At 46.3% G+C, this 17872-nt stretch overlaps 1 protein-coding gene across 1 annotated transcript; it reads right to left on the reverse strand.

Annotated features, from left to right (window-relative positions):
* Nucleotides 1-2414: 2414 nt before the first annotated feature.
* Nucleotides 2415-6248, reverse strand: TNFSF4 (TNF superfamily member 4). Its single transcript, XM_065410002.1, has 3 exons — nt 6201-6248; nt 4923-4959; nt 2415-3430 (listed from the first exon to the last, which is right to left on the reverse strand). Exon 3 carries the CDS (start codon nt 3378-3380, stop codon nt 3069-3071), a length of 312 nt encoding a protein of 103 aa, XP_065266074.1. The 5' UTR covers nt 3381-3430; nt 4923-4959; nt 6201-6248; the 3' UTR covers nt 2415-3068.
* Between the last annotated feature and the right edge of the window lie 11624 nt (nt 6249-17872).

A 17872-nucleotide genomic window follows, 5' to 3' on the forward strand; every position in this document is an offset into this window, starting at 1 on the left:
AGTGTCACCTGTAGGACAAAGGTGGTGAGAACTGCATTGTAAACCCAAGCTGAAAAAACTGACTCTTCTACACAGGAACCTGCCCTGAGGATTTGGATTTGGTTGGCACCCTGTAGTGGCTGGGAGCTTTAGCAGTTCATAGAGCCATATGGCCTTTCATGATGGGAAGAGGGACAGAAAGCCCACCGGGGGAGGTTTGCAGGAGTTGGGTCAGTGGAGGAGAGGATTGACTGAGGCTGGGTCAGTTCTACATTCACTGCAGTGCCTGTGTGCAGCATATACAGCACATCCCATACAAAAGCAATGGTAGGCAAATGTTATGGTTGCATAGCTAAGCACTCCAGTCAGTTGTACATGCAATCATAACTCTACCCCCTAACCCAACTGTATTATAATGCCTCCTCTAATTAAAAGATCACATACTATTTCTCAAATGATGCAATATATCCTGTTTTTTCTACAAACTTAGATACGTTACCTACTCATAATATTCGCATCATTCTTTTTATATTTACACTACTCATTTGTCATTCCAGTCCCCTAAAATGTAGCAAAGCTTTTGAATCCCATTTAATGATTTGGAGGCCCTGTTCCCAGTACACTTATTGGGAAATCTGGTCCAGCTCCCATTAGGCAGCTTTGAAAACCCAGCCTGTATCTTTATTGATGTAGGGGTTTTACAAGGTGCAGTCCTTTCTTCCTACAGAATGTATTTTAGTAGTTTTGTCAGCATCTATATACTATCTTTTCAACCAGCAACCCAAACTTCCATTCAAGGGATGAAATTAACTTAGCTGTGAATTTAATTAGCATATATTTACACATACCCTAGTTCATTTTCACTTTTGCTCCATATTGCTATACTTACATTGGGTAAGTCCCATCTAGTATATACTTTTCATGCAAATGAATTACATGAACTCTGTTGTCTGGCGTACACAAAGCACTAGAAGATGTTACAAATGTGTATTTAAAGTTGTAGAAAAAGTGTATGATATGCAGTATTATTTGAGAAATAGTATGAGATCAGATGTTTAAAGACTTTATTGTTATAGGTATACATGCAAGAGAGCTGGGTTCAGGTTGTGCATGTAACATTAACTGTGGCATTCCCTGATACTGTATATCAGTGATTAGCCATACAGTCTTAACATTCTCTTAACAGTTCTTGCTTAAATGGAATTTCCTAGGGTTTGTTTGTTTGTTTTTTAATTAAGATGAAAGGTGGGGGAGAAGGCGCTCCACTTGCCAGGACTTCAAAGTTCTCCTGGCTTGCAACTAAGGCAATAGCATGTGTTCATTCCATAGCTGGAAATATTTGGCTAGACACCATGAGAATGCCCTGCCCTGCTCGACACCTTAGGAAATCTGCAGGAGGGAAACCTCTTCTTGCACACGGGATGTGTGAGCAAAGAATGCTAGGATTTGCACAGTCACCAAGGTGCATCCCAGGAGGGCTTCCTCATGCACACCTACCAGGTTTGCAGCAGCCATTCCTAACCTCTGGGCACACAGGAGCAAGAGCTTGTACAAACCCTGACAAGCAAAGCACTTATGCACATGCCTAACCTCAAACATGAGTATCCCATTGATGTCAACTGGACCACTCGCATGCCTAATGCCGAGCACATGCAGAGATTGCTGGGCTGGAACCATAATGCAGAAAGCTCAGTTTCATACCTCGGGTATAAACACACAGGCTCTTTAAACTTACACTTTAAACTTACACTTTCAAAGGCACAAATGGCAGCTACTGGAAGCCAGTAGGCACCTAACTTCCACTTGCACCTCTGAAAGTCTATCCCACTCCATGTCTAAAATAATACTGTGCTCATTGAATAGATCTAAAACTACTGTGCTCTACCCCTCTGGCACAGCAGTCCCTGGGAGGTACGGATTACCTCTTCCCCTTCCCACTGCATGTGAATCAAGCCTGGAATATGTATTTTTTTTCACACTTTTGTGTCAGTTGCTCTGCAAACAAATTGTTACTTCAAACCCACCATAAAGGAATTGTTTTATATTTCTGTGCCAGGTTTCTGTATGTGTCCAATTGACATACTACACTTAGCCCCTGGAAAGATTGTCCTTGTCTTCCAAATTCACTACCTCTAAAGAGATTAGGGACCGTGGGCCTATTAAAGTCAACAGCAGTCTGCTTCTTGCCTTCAGTGGGTATGGGATCAGGCTCTGCATGAGTGTCTGAATAAATGATGGAGTCACTGAGGGCATATATCCAAATCTTTGTGTGTATTTGTGAGTAAATGTGCATATTAGAGATGGGCTCACCTGACCCAAGAGCTTCAGGGGTGTGTATGTGTGTGTGTGTACGCGCACGTACGCACGCGTGCATATGACATATGGTGCCACTGAGTTTACAGATTATTAGACACTGCCAGCATTTTAATTTGTATCTTTCTTTTTTAAAAGCCATTCCTAACAGTCTCTCACTGGTCCATTCCAGCCTTCTTCTCTCAATTCCAAACACTTTTATTTTTTCATTTCCTGAGTCTTTCAGAGCACATTTATCTGGATCACCGCAGGGGACACCTTGCCTGCCATCTCTTCATCTTTTCCTTCACAACGAGGCAAAGGTTGTGTGGTGGGTCCCTGGAGTCTCCAACTTGCCCAGGTGGCTTCAAGACAAACCAGGTCCCTTCTTGATTGAAGTGACTGTTTTCAGCAAATGTACACAGCATTTCAATTATATACAAATATTATCAAATAAATAGAGAATCCAGGATTCCGCTGACTCTGAGGCAAGCATTGATAATTTTCAGTGGCGTCCTCTTCATTCTTCTTGAGGGCACTGTACATTTCTCCCATTTCAGCTAACAAAATAGCTGTGGTAAGCCCCAAAGAGAGGAACAGGACATGTGCTGTATAAAGACCATTTGCACATTGGCTTGTTTGCATGAGAACTCTCTCACTCAGACATACCACAAGCCCCTGAGAGGCCAGGCCAGGGTAGGTTTTTTGAACATGTACAGCCTATTGGACATAACCCTCCCATGAGTTTAGGTGCTGGGTTCCAATTCCCAGTTTTATTTGATCACAGGGGCATTACTTTACATTTTATATGCGTCTGGTAAGCAGTGTGAGCGAGGAGTCAGTAAGAAGAGGCCCAGTGTCAAATCTTTGTAGTTGGCATCTCTGTTGGCCTCCAAGTAGACTTCATCCTTAAACCGCATCTCGGACACTGTCACCAAATCTACTACCTCCTCTGTGACCTTCACACACAAGATGGACGCATCGGACCGCTTGTACACCTTAAGGCTCAGTGAGGCATTCCTCTGGGACATTGCCCTGATAGTTCCCTTCAGGGAGACCAGGTAGAAACCATCACAGTAGATCGGGATGGAGAGGTTTCTGACGTTCATGGTGCCCCGATTCCAAGAGATATTGATGCGTTTCTCCTTGGGGACGTAATCTGGAGTGGAAGAAGCAAACAGAAACCCATGGAGATGTGAGTCCCTCAAACCCTCTTGGGAGAGGATGATTTTATGTGGCTTGGGCATAGGAAGAAACAAAGAGAGTAGAGAAATCTCAAAGGAAATAGGGAGAACTAGAAATGGGATGGAATGAAGAGGGATGCAGAGAGGGAGGAAGGTCTAGGGCAAAGGCTCCGCAGCTTTGCTCTGTGGCACACAGACAGCTGGCTTGGCACTGGTTCTTCTTGTTTCCACGTTAGAGGAACAGATCTGATGAAGGGGAGAGATGAAATGAAGCGCCTTAAAATGGGAGGGAAGTGATGGGAGAGGACCACAAGATGCTCTGGGTTTGATTCTCAGTAACACGATGGCCCTTTTCTTGCTCTGGCAGTGTAAAGGAGCCTTCCAGAGGGGTATAAAATGGCCTCAGTGTGAATGAGAATCTTAGCCCCTCTCTGTGAAGGTGGGGTTCACACTGTGAAAATGTAGTAGCAGCAGTGAATATGGATATTACAGTAACATCCAGAGGGCCATGTCGGGATTGGGGCCCCAATGTGTAGGGCCCTGTACAAGACTTGTCCTGATGTTCAAACAGGGCCGTAGCAACAAAGAACATGGCCCCCTCCGAACGTGGCCCCCTCCGAACATATGTCCGGGCGGGGCCCCTTACAATGCAGAAACTGGAATGCGGTATTTATTTTGCCACTTTTAGGGGCCCCCTTCCTTGCGGGGCCCCCTCCGGTCGGAGGGTACGGAGGGCGCTCGCTACGCCTCTGTGTTCAAAAATCCCTGGTCTAGAGAGAGCAAAAGCGACAGGGAGAGCTAGAGAGAGCAGAAGAGCGAGGGGGAGAGCTGGAAAGGGTGGGGATGGATGCAACATATTTGAAGGACCAGGGAATGTAAAACAGAGGAGTGCAAACCCCACATTCAAGAAAACTACTTCATTTGCATATTCATTTGCATAAATATTTAAAAGGATAATAAAAGCACACAGCTTTATTGTCTCCTGTTTCTCTCTTCCGTGACCGAGGATTGGCATTGCTGGCTTTTGGGATTCTAGTCCTGGAGTTCACCATTAAAGACCTGCCTCTGGACCATCATTCCACCACAGTCAATGGAAAGACTCCCATTGACATCAGTGGACTTTAGATCAGGCCCTGCACTGCCCTGGAGAGGAAAACCCAGGGCAGCAGTTCAGGACACTTACATGCTGCACTCAGCATTGAGCATCCTACCATCTAAAGCTGTGTCTTACCTGAGCCAGATGGGTGACAGGAAGCAAGGAGACTGAGTCTCTGGGCACTTACCACTTATGTGGTAACATGAGGCAGAGCCGGCGAAAAATATCATTTATTTTCCACACACATTTTCTTCAATTTATTTTTGATGAAATTTTCCACCATTTTATTTCTTTCCAGGGGGAGGGATGTTTCAATGAAAAAATGAAATAGAAACTTGAAAAAAAATCAGTTATAATGAACAAATACACACCTGTGGCTGCAACTTCGATCCACTGGGATTTTGGAGTCTAAAAAGCAACAAAACAAAAAAACAGATTAATAATCTCTACAAATTCAGGGAGAACTTTCCAGCTCTCCTTGCAGATGTGCGGTGAGGGGAGAAAGAGCTTTTCACAGTGTTGTTTATGGCAAGTCTCACGATATTTGGTGTTTCTCTTAAACCCCAGCTCCTGGAATCCTGTGATTACATGAGAACCTTAGCTTTTGTGGTTTTTTATAAAAAAGATTAAGTTTCTAGCTCTCCAGGATGCAGGGGACATTCCCACCAGCAGCCAAGGAAGCCTGACCAGTCAGGCTGGGAGGACCCCAGCCCAGCCCCCCTTGATGCTCCTGCTATCAGGCAATGGGACGGAGTGCATGCTGACCCTTTATGCAACAGATGTAAGCAGCTCTGGGCATTGCAGTCCCAGGCATTGTGCCTCTCCTTGGCTTCTGGCTCATAGCTGGATCTGCTGGGGAGTTTTCTGGATAGAACCAGATTCAATTATGCTAATAATGCCGACCCTCATTGACCACTGCTTCATCAGTGGATTTTAAAATGCTTTGCAAAGTAGGTCAGCATCATTATCCCAATTTTACAGATGGGAAAACCGAGGCACAGAGCAGGGAAGTGACTTGGGCCAAGGTCACCCAGCAAGCCAGTGGCAGAGCCAGAAATAGAACCCAGGCCAGTGCTCTGTCCACTAGGCCACACTGCCCCCTACCCTGGGAGTATTTGCAAAAAAGTTAGCACACTCTCTCCTTCCCCAGGCCCCAGCGTTTCCACCCACAGCCCCACCGGACACAGAGGCTGGGGTACTGGGGAAACAACAAGCTCTTCCTGCCAAGAGCACCTGGGTTTGGTGCAGTGCCTGAAAACTTTGTTCATTCAGCTCCCCTTCCACACACACAAACCTCAGCACAGCAGGAGGCGAGCAGGCCTCACAGCTCAGCCGGGACTAAACAGGCCATTTCAACCCAGTGGAGTTCAGCTGGGGAGGGGGCCAGCCAGGAGCTGTGTTTGAAAACCACTGGCAGTGCCAGGTCTTGTTTCTGATGTAGCCGGGGCCCGCAGGCCCTTGTCTCCAGCTGTGGAGGGAGCAGCTCCATTCTTGCTAACAGGCCTGATTATCCCTTGGGTAGCTCCATTTCCCCATTGTTGTGGCCCAGGTTCCAGCCCGGCCCCCAGCGCTATCCTGTAATCAGGGCCAGCGTGGGGGGGGGGGGGGGGTTGCTTGTTTTCCTGCTGCTCTGGTGATGCTGCACCCACCGGAGTCTGCAGCTGCGATCTAGAAAGCAGCAGAGCTCTGACACATGCAAATGCAACTGGTGCTTGCTGGTTTCGTCATCCGGAGCGGGTGTGAGTGTCTTTCACTTTCATTTTCATTTCCTGGTCCCTCGCTCCCTGTGCCTCTCTCCTCCCAAGCCACCGCCTCCTCGCTCTTTCCCGTTGTGGGACAGCCCTTGCCTGAACAGCTGTATCCCAGGGCATGGTGGGCTGCCTGCAGAGAGCTGGAGTACCGGACGCTGCTGTGTGTGAGGGCAGGGAACACACGGATTTGATGTCAGCTCTTAGGAGCTTTTGCTTTTAAAATGTGGCCCCCATTCCTCTAGCTATCACTCATGCAAATCTCTTCAGTGCCGGAGTAAAGACTGCAGGATCTCCTCCTTGAATTGTAATTTTTAAGACTACACATTTTATTCTGATCCAAACCTCACTGAAGACAATGAGCCATGGTTTGGGACCTTTCAACTATTGTAATTTTAAAAGTATTTAGTTAATCTTTTAAAAGGACACTGTGGGTTAAAAATAATAATGTAAAAAAAAATTCTGTCCTTGTAATACTACTGCAGCTATGGATTACTACAGTGGAAAACATGTTAAAAGGTTGAATTTATTGTTAGCCATTTGTGCTATTTGTTTGCTTTTGATAAGTCTTTCAGTCAAGACAGTTTCATGTTGATTCCTAGTCAATTTCACTTTCAGCTCTGATGGGCGGGTTCTATAGACTGTAATTTAAAATGATAACCTTGTGATAGGAGTTTTTTTAAGTAGCCTATAGAATAGTGAATTATTATTCCTGGTATGACATTCCATAAGGTGGTTAAAAAAGAAGCAGCATGCCAACCCCAACATCCAAAAATCATGAGATTGGCTGAAAATTATTAGATTTTTAAAAAGAATTAATTTTTATTTTCCTTCTGTTTTTCAGCTTTTAGGGTTCATATTTTTAAGCTTTTCTCCACAATCCTGAGAGCTAGAAATTTATTTAAAAAAAAGAAAGAAAGCTGAACTACTCACATGATCACCTGACTCCAGCAGCTAGGGCTTTAAGAAAATTACCAAGTATCATGGAACTCATGCTAAAATCATGAGTTGGCAACTATCAGATAGTTTCTATTAAATTATATGGGCCAGATCCCCAGCTAGTGTAAATTGGTGTAGCTCCATTATCTTCAATGGCACTACATCACTTTACACTCACTGAGGTTTTCAGAGCTCTTTCTATAGATGTCAGTTCCATTCCTATCTATCCCCATTGCTTTCATCCTTATTAAATTCTGTAGGATATTTCAGTTGGGGAGGTTTTCCACACACTGATGAAATGTTGCAAATTTCAGACATTGTAGGTGACTGTTTAAATCCAAATAAATCCAAACAAAAAGCTGTTTTCATCAGAATTTTAAATAATAATTTTTTAAATCCTTTGAAACATTCCTCGTTATTGGAGCTGGTCAGACTATGCATTGTAAAGAAATTATGTGATGAATTTAGCCCTTTCTCCTATTCACTCAGTAGATGTATTTGTGACCCTGCATTTGCCAAATGGCTTGGCCTAACAATTTTTAATCTCTGAGGGGCTTGCAAACTATTACTCATTTGCTATTTGTTATTTGTGGCATGCGAGTCATCACCTCAGTCACACGGTGGTTCTGCTCCCTGCCTGGATCACTGAAACTTTTGTAGAAGTGAGCATAACAAATACAGGTGGTGAATAGTAAATAACAAATCATAAGCAGCAAAGAGCTTTATTGCCATGAGTATGTTCGTATGAGGGGGAATTCACTCCATGCTCAGGGCAGAACAAGGCTCCTGCACCATCTCACTACATTGTTGCCATCCTCCCTTGTGTTTTATCACCAGGAGGAGCCACTTTACACTGCAACTGGTAGGGTGACCAGACGTCCCGATTTTATCGGGACTGTCCCGATATTTCCTTGTTTGTCCCGCGTCCCGACCAATGTTAGGTTGGGACACTGGACAAACAAGCAAATACTCCGGGAGCCCGGAAGTGCTCGCGCCCCCCCCCGACTCTGCCCCCTCCTTCCCCCATTGGCTCCCTCCCCGAATCCCCGCCTCTTCCCCGGGCTCGCCATTCCTCCTCCCTCCGGCGCTTGTGGAGGGAAGCCCGGGAGACGCGGGGAAGCGCGGGGCCAGGGTGAGTGAGAGTCCGGCCTGGCCCTGAGCGCAGGCAGGACTCAGTCGGGCGGTAGGGAGAGTAGGGGGGCGGCCCGCGGGGCCAGGCGGCGGCTGTTCTCCCCCCCCGGGCAGCGGGACTTGGGAGCAGCCGCTGCTGCAGCTCCCACTACTGCGGGGGGAGGAAGCGGCCGATGGCCAAGCTCGGCGGCTGCGGCTCTGGCGCCCCCAAACTCCCTGAGCCTGGGCCTGCTGCAGGGACCCAGCAGCGCACACGCTGCACCCAGCCCCTGGCCAGTCGCGTCTGGGCTGCTGCCCAGCTGGTGCAATCTCGCGGCGGCCCCGGGGCGGAGGCATCCCGGCAGCCCAGCCCAGCCCAGCCCAGCCCCGTTCGTTCCCCCCCTGTCTCCTCACAGCTACAAGTCCTGGGAGTTTTGCCTGGTTAAAAAATGCAGGCTCAGGGTTGTATTTTTTTTCCCCACTATACCCTTTCCTTGGGTTTTCTATGACAGGAACGGGCTGACCAGACGGAGGATGCACTGTGAGAACTCATTGATTTGTATGCATCTGATTGATTCATTCTGATTTGTTATAGGAACAAATCATTCTGCTCACTCCAGGCACTTGGACAGTTGTCCAAAGAATTTAATACACAAGAAAATACACAACTAAAATTTCAATTTGAACTCCATGCCTGTGACAAAACCAAAGGGATCAACGCGTGGGAGAGATTGCTTCCTATAGCTGTGTGTACAGTCAGCTTGTATGCTGCAGCACAACTCTCGGAGATATGAAGACGTCTGTTGATCCAACCTTGGGAGTTCAGGTGCGACACTGGCACCCTCTAGTGTTACTTAATACCAGTCTCTCATTGTTTCAAACCTAAGGGCCCGATCCCACAAACACTTAAATACATGCATAGTTTTACTTGCATGAGTCACCTTATTGACTTCAATGGGACTACTCACATGAGCAGTTACACACTTAAGGATTGGGCCCCAAACATATTATTTTAAAGGGTTTCACTCAGTTGCTGATGTAGACTGAAATGTGATGGGATGCTTTCAGCTCAGGCGCTATATTATTTTAATTCTACCTTATTTTATGTTTTACAAACTATGTGTGACATTAATATTTTACACCTGCATAGCCACATTCATCTCAGGCTCTCAAAGCACATTACAAACATTAATTACCCAACATTAAATTCTGAGAGGTTGGGGAGTGGGGATCCATGAGCCCATTATAGAATCTGTAGGGATGCAATAAATAAATAAGCAGAAGCTAGCAATTCCTGACCCATTCTTTTTCTGTTTTGCCCATATGACTGTGTACAGAAAAGGATTTAAGGAGGCAGCACTCCATAACTATTGGCACCCAGTAGGGTCACTGAAGGAACCTTGAGAGGTTGCTGTGTTACCAATGCACCTCAGTTAAAGAATTCCATGCAGTATTCACACAATAATTTAAGCCTGTTTAGAGTCCCCTAAATATCTCTTTCTATGAGACGCTATGTAAGCAGATTCCCATGGACCTTTTATTGTTGTCATGTTTGTATTGTTTATTGTATTCATGGAGTAGCACTGCATGGCAGGTGTCCCCCTAGGAATGGTGTGTGTATCATACAAGGCAATCCCAGTGAGCAAAATCATAAACACATTGATTTTAAAGTAAGCAGGAACCATTATGATAATCTAATCTGCCGTCCTACATAAAACAAGCCATAGAACCATCCGTCCCCCCACTGATTCCTGCACCCAGCCCGATAACGTGGTCAAGCTAGAGTGAGAGCTAATTAGAACTGGATCACATCATTTCATCACAGAATCATGGCTATTCTGTAACTTTGTCCTGTTCCTGGCTATGCTGAGCCCATGGGTAATGCCTCTACTTACGGTACTTACACCTCCCTCAGTATTGATATACATTAGCACAAGAGTGCTGCAACAAACCTTCATGAGCAGGTTTTTAATGTGCAACACCGTGAAGGCTATTTGTCTGCCCAAATCAACCACCCTGGGAGCATCACAAGCATTGGCTGGATGCATGGATCACAATGCCTGTGATCAGGTCTTTGGATTAGGTCTAGCCAAACTGGTGCCGTCTCCAGGGGCTAACCCCAGCGAGGATGGGAAGTCACAAGTATTGCAGATGCAGAGATTTGGCCTGACTGCAGCATGCTTATCATTTGGAAATTACCCCCAAAGCTTGTGCTTCAAGCACCAGAGCAGTGCACTATGAGGTAGGTGCTTTGGGCATTCCCGTCTGCACTGGTACAACCGCAGCTGAAAGGGGAACCGTGTGAATGGGTGTGCACTAAACTACTGCAAGGATAATCCGGACAACCAATATTTCATCCTTCTGTAGGGCTTGATCTATTGTCAATGGGAACACTCCCTTTGATTTCAACAGGTGTTGGATCAGACCCATAATATAGATGTATTCTTGGGTGATGGAACATCCTTAGTAGCAAACCATCCTATAGGTCATGGACCATTTTGCTGGGGTGGAGGGACAGGGTGTGCGTATTTCCTTTAAACAAAGCAGTATGCTCTTACAAGCAAGCCGTCTAGAGCTTTTGGTGAACACAGTCTAAATGTTTGTGTGGATGATGTAATATATTCCATGACTGTGTCACATTAATCCATGTAAGGTTATTCTGCAGTTGTTTGGACATTGGATACAACAGGTTCATCTCATATAAGGGTATGTGATTGTACAATAACTATAAAATAGCAATCAAAACTATGGTTATCGGAAACACATGATCTCTTTCCTGCAATTAGGTTACATCTGGGCTCTCTGCACTGGCAAACATTATGCATTCTTCCTGAGAAAAGGCCCAGCTTCCTGGCTAGGCTCCAGCACAGTTCTTAGTGCACCTACCAGGCTGAGAATCTATGATAATCTTCTTCCTAATTTTCCCCAGCAGATTAAATCAATGCAGCTCTGTTGGCTCTTGTCCTAGACATCTGTGTTGTGTTTCTGGGTGTTCTTAACTAGCTGTTGCCTTCCAGCTCAGTGCAGTGACCCCTGTACAGAATTCAAAAGCCCTGCTGGGTTCCTGGGTAATGCATGGTGCTGTCTATACAGGAGACCATGATTATCTATTTAAAAACCATGGGACGTGTTTTTTTTTAAATTGTGCTTAGCAAGTGTGCGTTTAAAACTCAAAGGGTCGTCCAGCAACTTTGCCAAGGAACTGCCTCCTTAACAACCCATTCAAGTCTAGGTTCTGGTGAGGAATGGCAAGTCCAGGCATGCACTATGTCTCCTGTACATTCACTGCTCTCTTGTTTTCATAAAGCTCACATGTGCCACCAGCACCAACTTTCTCAGTGCGAAGAGGCTTTGAATTAAAATATTACAGAACTAAGTGGCGCTAAGAGGCAATGCCAGAATGACGTGTATTGTAATGTATAATGTGATGCTGTTTCATTAGCTGAACAAAATAAATTGCCTTTCCCAATTGCCCAAAAGTGGGAAGACTCTCTTCAAGAGAGAGGGAGAGAATGGAGAAGAGAGGAGAGAGAAATCAAAGATTCAGTTCACACATAGCATCTGCTGTGCGCAAAGGATGAAATGGGCTGGGAGAGATTTTTGACAGTCTCTGGTCTCTGTTACATGACTCATAAATTCAGTGGAACTGTTTTTGACATGCACCTGGCATAGAAAAGATGGATTTCACTTCAGCAGCAAGAGATATCGAGCATTAAAGCCATTTTAACCAGAGTGTGGTTTATAGCTCTGGTTCATTTTACCTACAAAGTTAAGTGGGAGGAAAGAACGAACACTGTAAGGTGAAGCATAACATAGTGAACGCAGTGTGGGAGGAGAAGCAGCTACTGCATGATCTGCACTGAAATAACAACAAAAGAGTGCTGAGGACCCAGAGACTGTTAGCAATGAGAAACAAAGAAAATATTTGTTACAACTCTCCCAAAAGCAGTCCCAGCAGCAGGCTAGTTCTTATTGTTTTGAGTTTGGAGTTTAGTTCAAAATAAATGAAACTCTCTAAACACACATTTTCATTTATATCTATAATTACATCCAAGGCTTAACATAAAGAACTAGCTAGATGACTCCTGGGAACACAGAATTGTGTTCTACAGCTTTTGCAAAAGTTGCAACAAACATTCTCTCTTTCTTACATAGCTATATAGAGTAGATTAAAGCAGTACATGAGATGTTTACAAATAATACAGAACCTGATTATCCCACTGCTACACCCGTTAAGCAGCAGTTTCTCACCCAAGTAGTACAATGGAGTCGACTATAACTAGTCCCATGTGTACTTACTCAACATGAGTAAGGCCAGCACAATTGGGCCCATAACAATCAGCGAGGTAGTAATTCAATATTTTTTTTTCATGTGACCAAAATTCACCTGGGGGACCAAGTCGTTCGGTCCTTACTCAGGCAGAACTCCCACTGAGGCCAGTTTATTGACTCTGTCACTGGGCCAGCAATTTTGCATGCGCAGTTCCACTGCCTGATAACACAGCACCAACCCAGCAGTCTGTAAGAACATACTTTGCGGTGGGTGGCACAGAAAAAAGGGCTCATCGGTAGGAAAGGGTTAAGAATTGGGTTTTCTGCTTGCCACTATGCAAGGTGATGGCCCTAAATGCTTTCTTTATACACAGAGCTTTACAGTGCGGAAGAAGGCAATGAGGTTTATCATATGGTCTTACCGTAGGGGGATGCAGGAAACCAAGACCAAAGTAGACCAAGCAGGAAAGCAATACTATCCACTGGGCCACTGCAGACACCAGCTGCAGCCTGTTCCTTCTGACCTGTCTCCTCTCCAGCTCCAGCTGCTCTTCCAGCCTTTGGGCCTCCATCTCCAGCATCCCTTCCATCCCAGCCTCCCTGCCACCAACCTGCCAGCAGAACTGGATGAAAGAAAAAGCCCTCCCCTGCTTCTGCACAAAGGGCAAATCTCTTGAAGGGAATGAAGCAGAAGCAGTAGGTGTGTTGTCCCAAAAGGAAATGAACAAAGTGGCTTCAGGAGTGGCTCAGGGTTTTATACACACACAGCAGCAGCAGCAGGCGGGGAACTTCTTTGTGACTAATCTGAATTTCCCCTTTTCTTTCTTTCTTTTCTTTCTTTTTTTTTTTTTTTTTTTTTTTGGGTGAATGTGGGGGCTGATTTTGTGGCATCCCAGTTCAGTTTTGAGTAAGGACCTGTGAAAACGCATGTGTTTATGTCCTTAATCACTACATCTACAAGGTCTTTTGCTAGGTGATGATTCAAATGATCATCAACCTTCAGCTAGCCCCTGCAGCCTTCTTCGGATAAAACTCCCGTTCGGGCCAATGGTAGTTTTGCAGGATTTGCATCCCTGTTGCTTAGCAATACATATAACATTGGTGTAGCCCATCTGCTGCAGAGAGGAGAGGAATAAAAGGGGACATGAGACAGGTCAAAGCAAATATTTTCTGTACACACGCTGCACAATTAGCCTGTGGAACTCACTGCCACAAGATACCACAGAGCCCAGGAGCTTAGTGGGATTATAAATGGATGTTATGGATAATATGAACATCCAGAGTTAGAGTAGGTAACAAAAATAACCAAGAGTTTTGGGAGCAGCATAGATGCCTCCTGCTTCAGGCCTAAGCCACCCACTATGGGCTGCTCTACACTGAAAACTTACATCAGCATAGCTACGCTGTGTCGACCTAACCCCCAGTGTAGCCATTCTTCTGTTGCCCAAGCTACCGCCTCTCGGGGAGGTGGATTAACTACAGCGCTAGAAGAATCCCTCCCATCGCTGAACCACTACAGCAGCACAGCTGTAAGTATTTTAAGTGTAGCCATATCCTAACTAATGGGAGTTGTGAAGACGTTTCCTTTGGGTGCAGGCAATCCCATAACTGCCTACTGCAAGGTTCTCACCCCTCCTCTGCAGCAGCTGGAGCTGGCCATGCCTGGAGCCAGGGTGCTGCATTAGCTGGACCACGTCTGATGCAGTTCCTATGTATCCGTGCCCAAATGAGTGTGTTTAATCTCCCCTCTTCCAGTTTAGATCGCCAACTTTCTGAGGCAGGGACAGTCTCTTTTGCTTATTTTAGCACCTTTTGGGGGATCCTCCAAAAGAACTCATCAATATTCGTTTTCATTTGAGGCACTGCATTTTCAGGCAGGTTCTCAGCCATCAAATCAGTGTAACTCCACTGGAACCCATGGCTATTTGCAACAACCCAGGAGTCAGACCTAACACGATTGTACGAGCCTGTTTCAGGGATGAGCAGCCAAGGAGCTCCCCCCAGAATGGCCTCTGTTCACCTTTGTCTAACCCCATGTGCCCAGGAGCACGTGTGCTGCAAAAAAGGTGGAGAAAGAGGCGTCAGGCAGCTGTTCATGTGTTTTCCCAGTTCGCCAAAGACACTTCCTCGTAAGCATAACCACAGGTGGGAGGCGACTTGACCACCAGTCAAGCAAACTCACATGGAGATCCTTTTCCTGGAAGTGGTTAGACTTTGTTCCTGCAAAATAGTCCACAACAAAACAGCTGTTTTTCAGAAACAAAAAAAAATGATATGAACCCATGTCACAAGTGTGGAACATTTTCGGTTTTCAGCAGTTAGTTCTTTTCGCTTGCTGCATTCTGTGAAGCTTTATTCTCTCATGTTTTGCTTTATTCTGTGACGCTTCCCCTGGGCATGCTGGTGCCCAAGCAAACGGTTGGCAGTGTCTTTCGTTCAGAGTCCAGGTGACAAGCCCAGGAAGCAAACAGGAACAGTCTCCTGGCTATGAAGGTATTTTGGGCAAATGGTGGGACAGTTTGGGGACGATCTCTGTGTCCATTTATAAATTCCATTTTGTTTTGTGCATAGAAGTTATGATCGTAACCCTCAGTGTGGGTTAGAGCATCTGTTGTGTACCAAGAACGGGCCCCTGAGTAGGCAGGCTATGTCTGCGATGCTGAAGAAAAATTAGTGGGTGCTAAGCTGTTCTGTGGCATGCAGGAAGCACTGGGGAGAAAGGGGGAGGAGTGAAGACGGGGCGGGAAGCGGTGGGGTGGGGCCTTGGGCGAAGTGGTGGAGTGGGGGCGGGGCCTGGGGCTGAGCAGGGGTTGAGCACCCCTGGTCAAAGGAAGAAGCTGGCGCCTGTGACCAGAGCCTCCAGAGCAAGGTGGAACTTTGGAGAACGTGCATAAGTGACTGGGGAAATATAGGAGGTTTCAGCTTCAGGGGCCAGGGCAGCTAGACTGCAGAGTCCCTCGTCCCAGGAAGGGCACCAGACAAGAGCGCTGACCTGGGTGAGTGCCATAGTGCTGTCGTGCTAGAAGCCGTGACTGAACTCAGTCCAGACCCAGCTGGGTTGGAAGCACATGGGGTCTAAGAGTTGGGCCCAATTACAGCAATCTGGTGACTGTCCACCAGGGGGACTCAGCCAGGTCTGTGACACAGGCAGGGTGCCCACAGTGCCTCTACTGCATGATAAGGGAGAAGCTGTGGATAAGGGAGAAGCTGTGGATGTGGTATACCTAGACTTTAGTTAGGCATTTGATACGGTCTCGCATGATATTCTTATCGATAAACTAGGCAAATACAATTTAGATGGGGCTACTATAAGGTGGGTGCATAACTGGCTGGATAACCGTACTCAGAGAGTTGTTATTAATGGTTCCCAATCCTGCTGGAAAGGTATAACAAGTGGGGTTCCGCAGGGGTCTGTTTTGGGACCGGCTCTGTTCAATATCTTCATTAACGACTTAGATATTGGCATAGAAAGTACGCTTATTAAGTTTGCGGATGATACCAAACTGGGAGGGATTGCAACTGCTTTGGAGGACAGGGTCATAATTCAAAATGATCTGGACAAATTGGAGAAATGGTCTGAGGTAAACAGGATGAAGTTTAACAAAGACAAATGCAAAGTGCTCCACTTAGGAAGGAAAAATCAGTTTCACACATACAGAATGGGAAGAGACGGTCTAGGAAGGAGTACAGCAGAAAGGGATCTAGGGATTATAGTGGACCACAAGCTAAATATGAGTCAACAGTGTGATGCTGTTGCAAAAAAAGCAAACATGATTCTGGGATGTATTGACAGGTGTGTTGTGAGCAAGACACGAGAAGTCATTCTTCCGCTCTACTCTGCGCTGGTTAGGCCTCAGCTGGAGTATTGTGTCCAGTTCTGGGCACCGCATTTCAAGAAAGATGTGGAGAAATTGGAGAGGATCCAGAGAAGAGCAACAAGAATGATTAAAGGTCTTGAGAACAAGACCTATGAAGGAAGGCAGAAAGAATTGGGTTTGTTTAGTTTGGAAAAGAGAAGACTGGGAGGGGACATGATAGCAGTTTTCAGGTATCTAAAAGGGTGTCATAAGGAGGAGGGAGAAAACTTGTTCACAGCCTGTAAGGATAGAACAAGAAGCAATGGGCTTAAACTGCAGCAAGGGAGGTCTAGGTTGGACATTAGGAAAAAGTTCCTAACTGTCAGGGTGGTTAAACACTGGAATAAATTGCCTAGGGAGGTTGTGGAATCTCCATCTCTGGAGATATTTAAGAGCAGGTTAGATAAATGTCTATCAGGGATGGTCTAGACAGTATTTGGTCCTGCCACGCGGGCAGGGGACTGGACTCGATGACCTCTCGAGGTCCCTTCCAGTCCTAGAATCTATGAATCTATGAGCTAAAAGCCATATAGCTGTTAAATAAGGTTGTAGCGCAGATTCATTTTATCTCTCTCTTTAAGTGGCCTCGGTGCCACTAGATGGGACAGAACACCACACCCAGAAGGTGTGTGGGTTACACTAGCAAGACCATTTTGAAGAGACAGAAATTCGCCCACATGCAGCCATGTTGCTGACCACAGCCTGTGTGAAGGTGCTGGCTGTGGAGATGCTGTGGTGGGTGAGGACTTCAGGGCATCTGCTGCTCCCACTGCTGCGGCTCCGAGATGGACAGGACCCAGTCAGTCCTTCTTCCCCAAGAGGGCCGTGCCAGAGCTGTGTCTTGCTGTGGGGGAGATGGTTTGCGATGCCTGAGCTGATGGGAAGACATCCCTCACACTGCAGACACATAGGCCTGTGATCAAACCACAGCTGCCTCTCACAGCACACTGGCTCAGCAGCAGCCGCCCTGGCAGTCAAGGAGGAGAACAACAGCTGGCAGCAACTGGGAGCTGTTACTGGGGAGCGGTTGGAGCCCTGTTCCCAGTGGCTTTGTGGCTACAGGCAGCAGGGTCAGGGTCACGAAGGCAGTGTATGGTGGGGGGGTGGGACTCACACCTTGTCTTGCCCATTGACTCAGCCTTGTTGTTGAAAATGCCTGGACAGGGACGGGGAATGATCTGTGGCCACTTCAGCTGGTCTTGCCCAGCTGTGAAAGAGTCGTCTTGTTCCCAGATGAAGCAGGAGGTGGTGACAAAGTGGAATTCTACCTTCCACATGCTAGCCTGGTTGTATGAGCATAGAGCTACCACCATGCAGGATTTTTGTGTCCAGAGATCTGCACAGGTGCAGTCAGACACCAGCCTGCAGATGACCATCAACATAGAAGCGGTGTGA

Source organism: Emys orbicularis, chromosome 8 (genome assembly GCF_028017835.1).
Source record: "Emys orbicularis isolate rEmyOrb1 chromosome 8, rEmyOrb1.hap1, whole genome shotgun sequence".
Lineage (NCBI taxonomy): Eukaryota > Metazoa > Chordata > Testudines > Emydidae > Emys > Emys orbicularis.

Bases quoted from the DNA above. Each gene is read 5' to 3' on its own strand.
- TNFSF4 (XM_065410002.1), bottom strand. From the start codon at position 3,380: ATGAACGTCAGAAACCTCTCCATCCCGATCTACTGTGATGGTTTCTAC.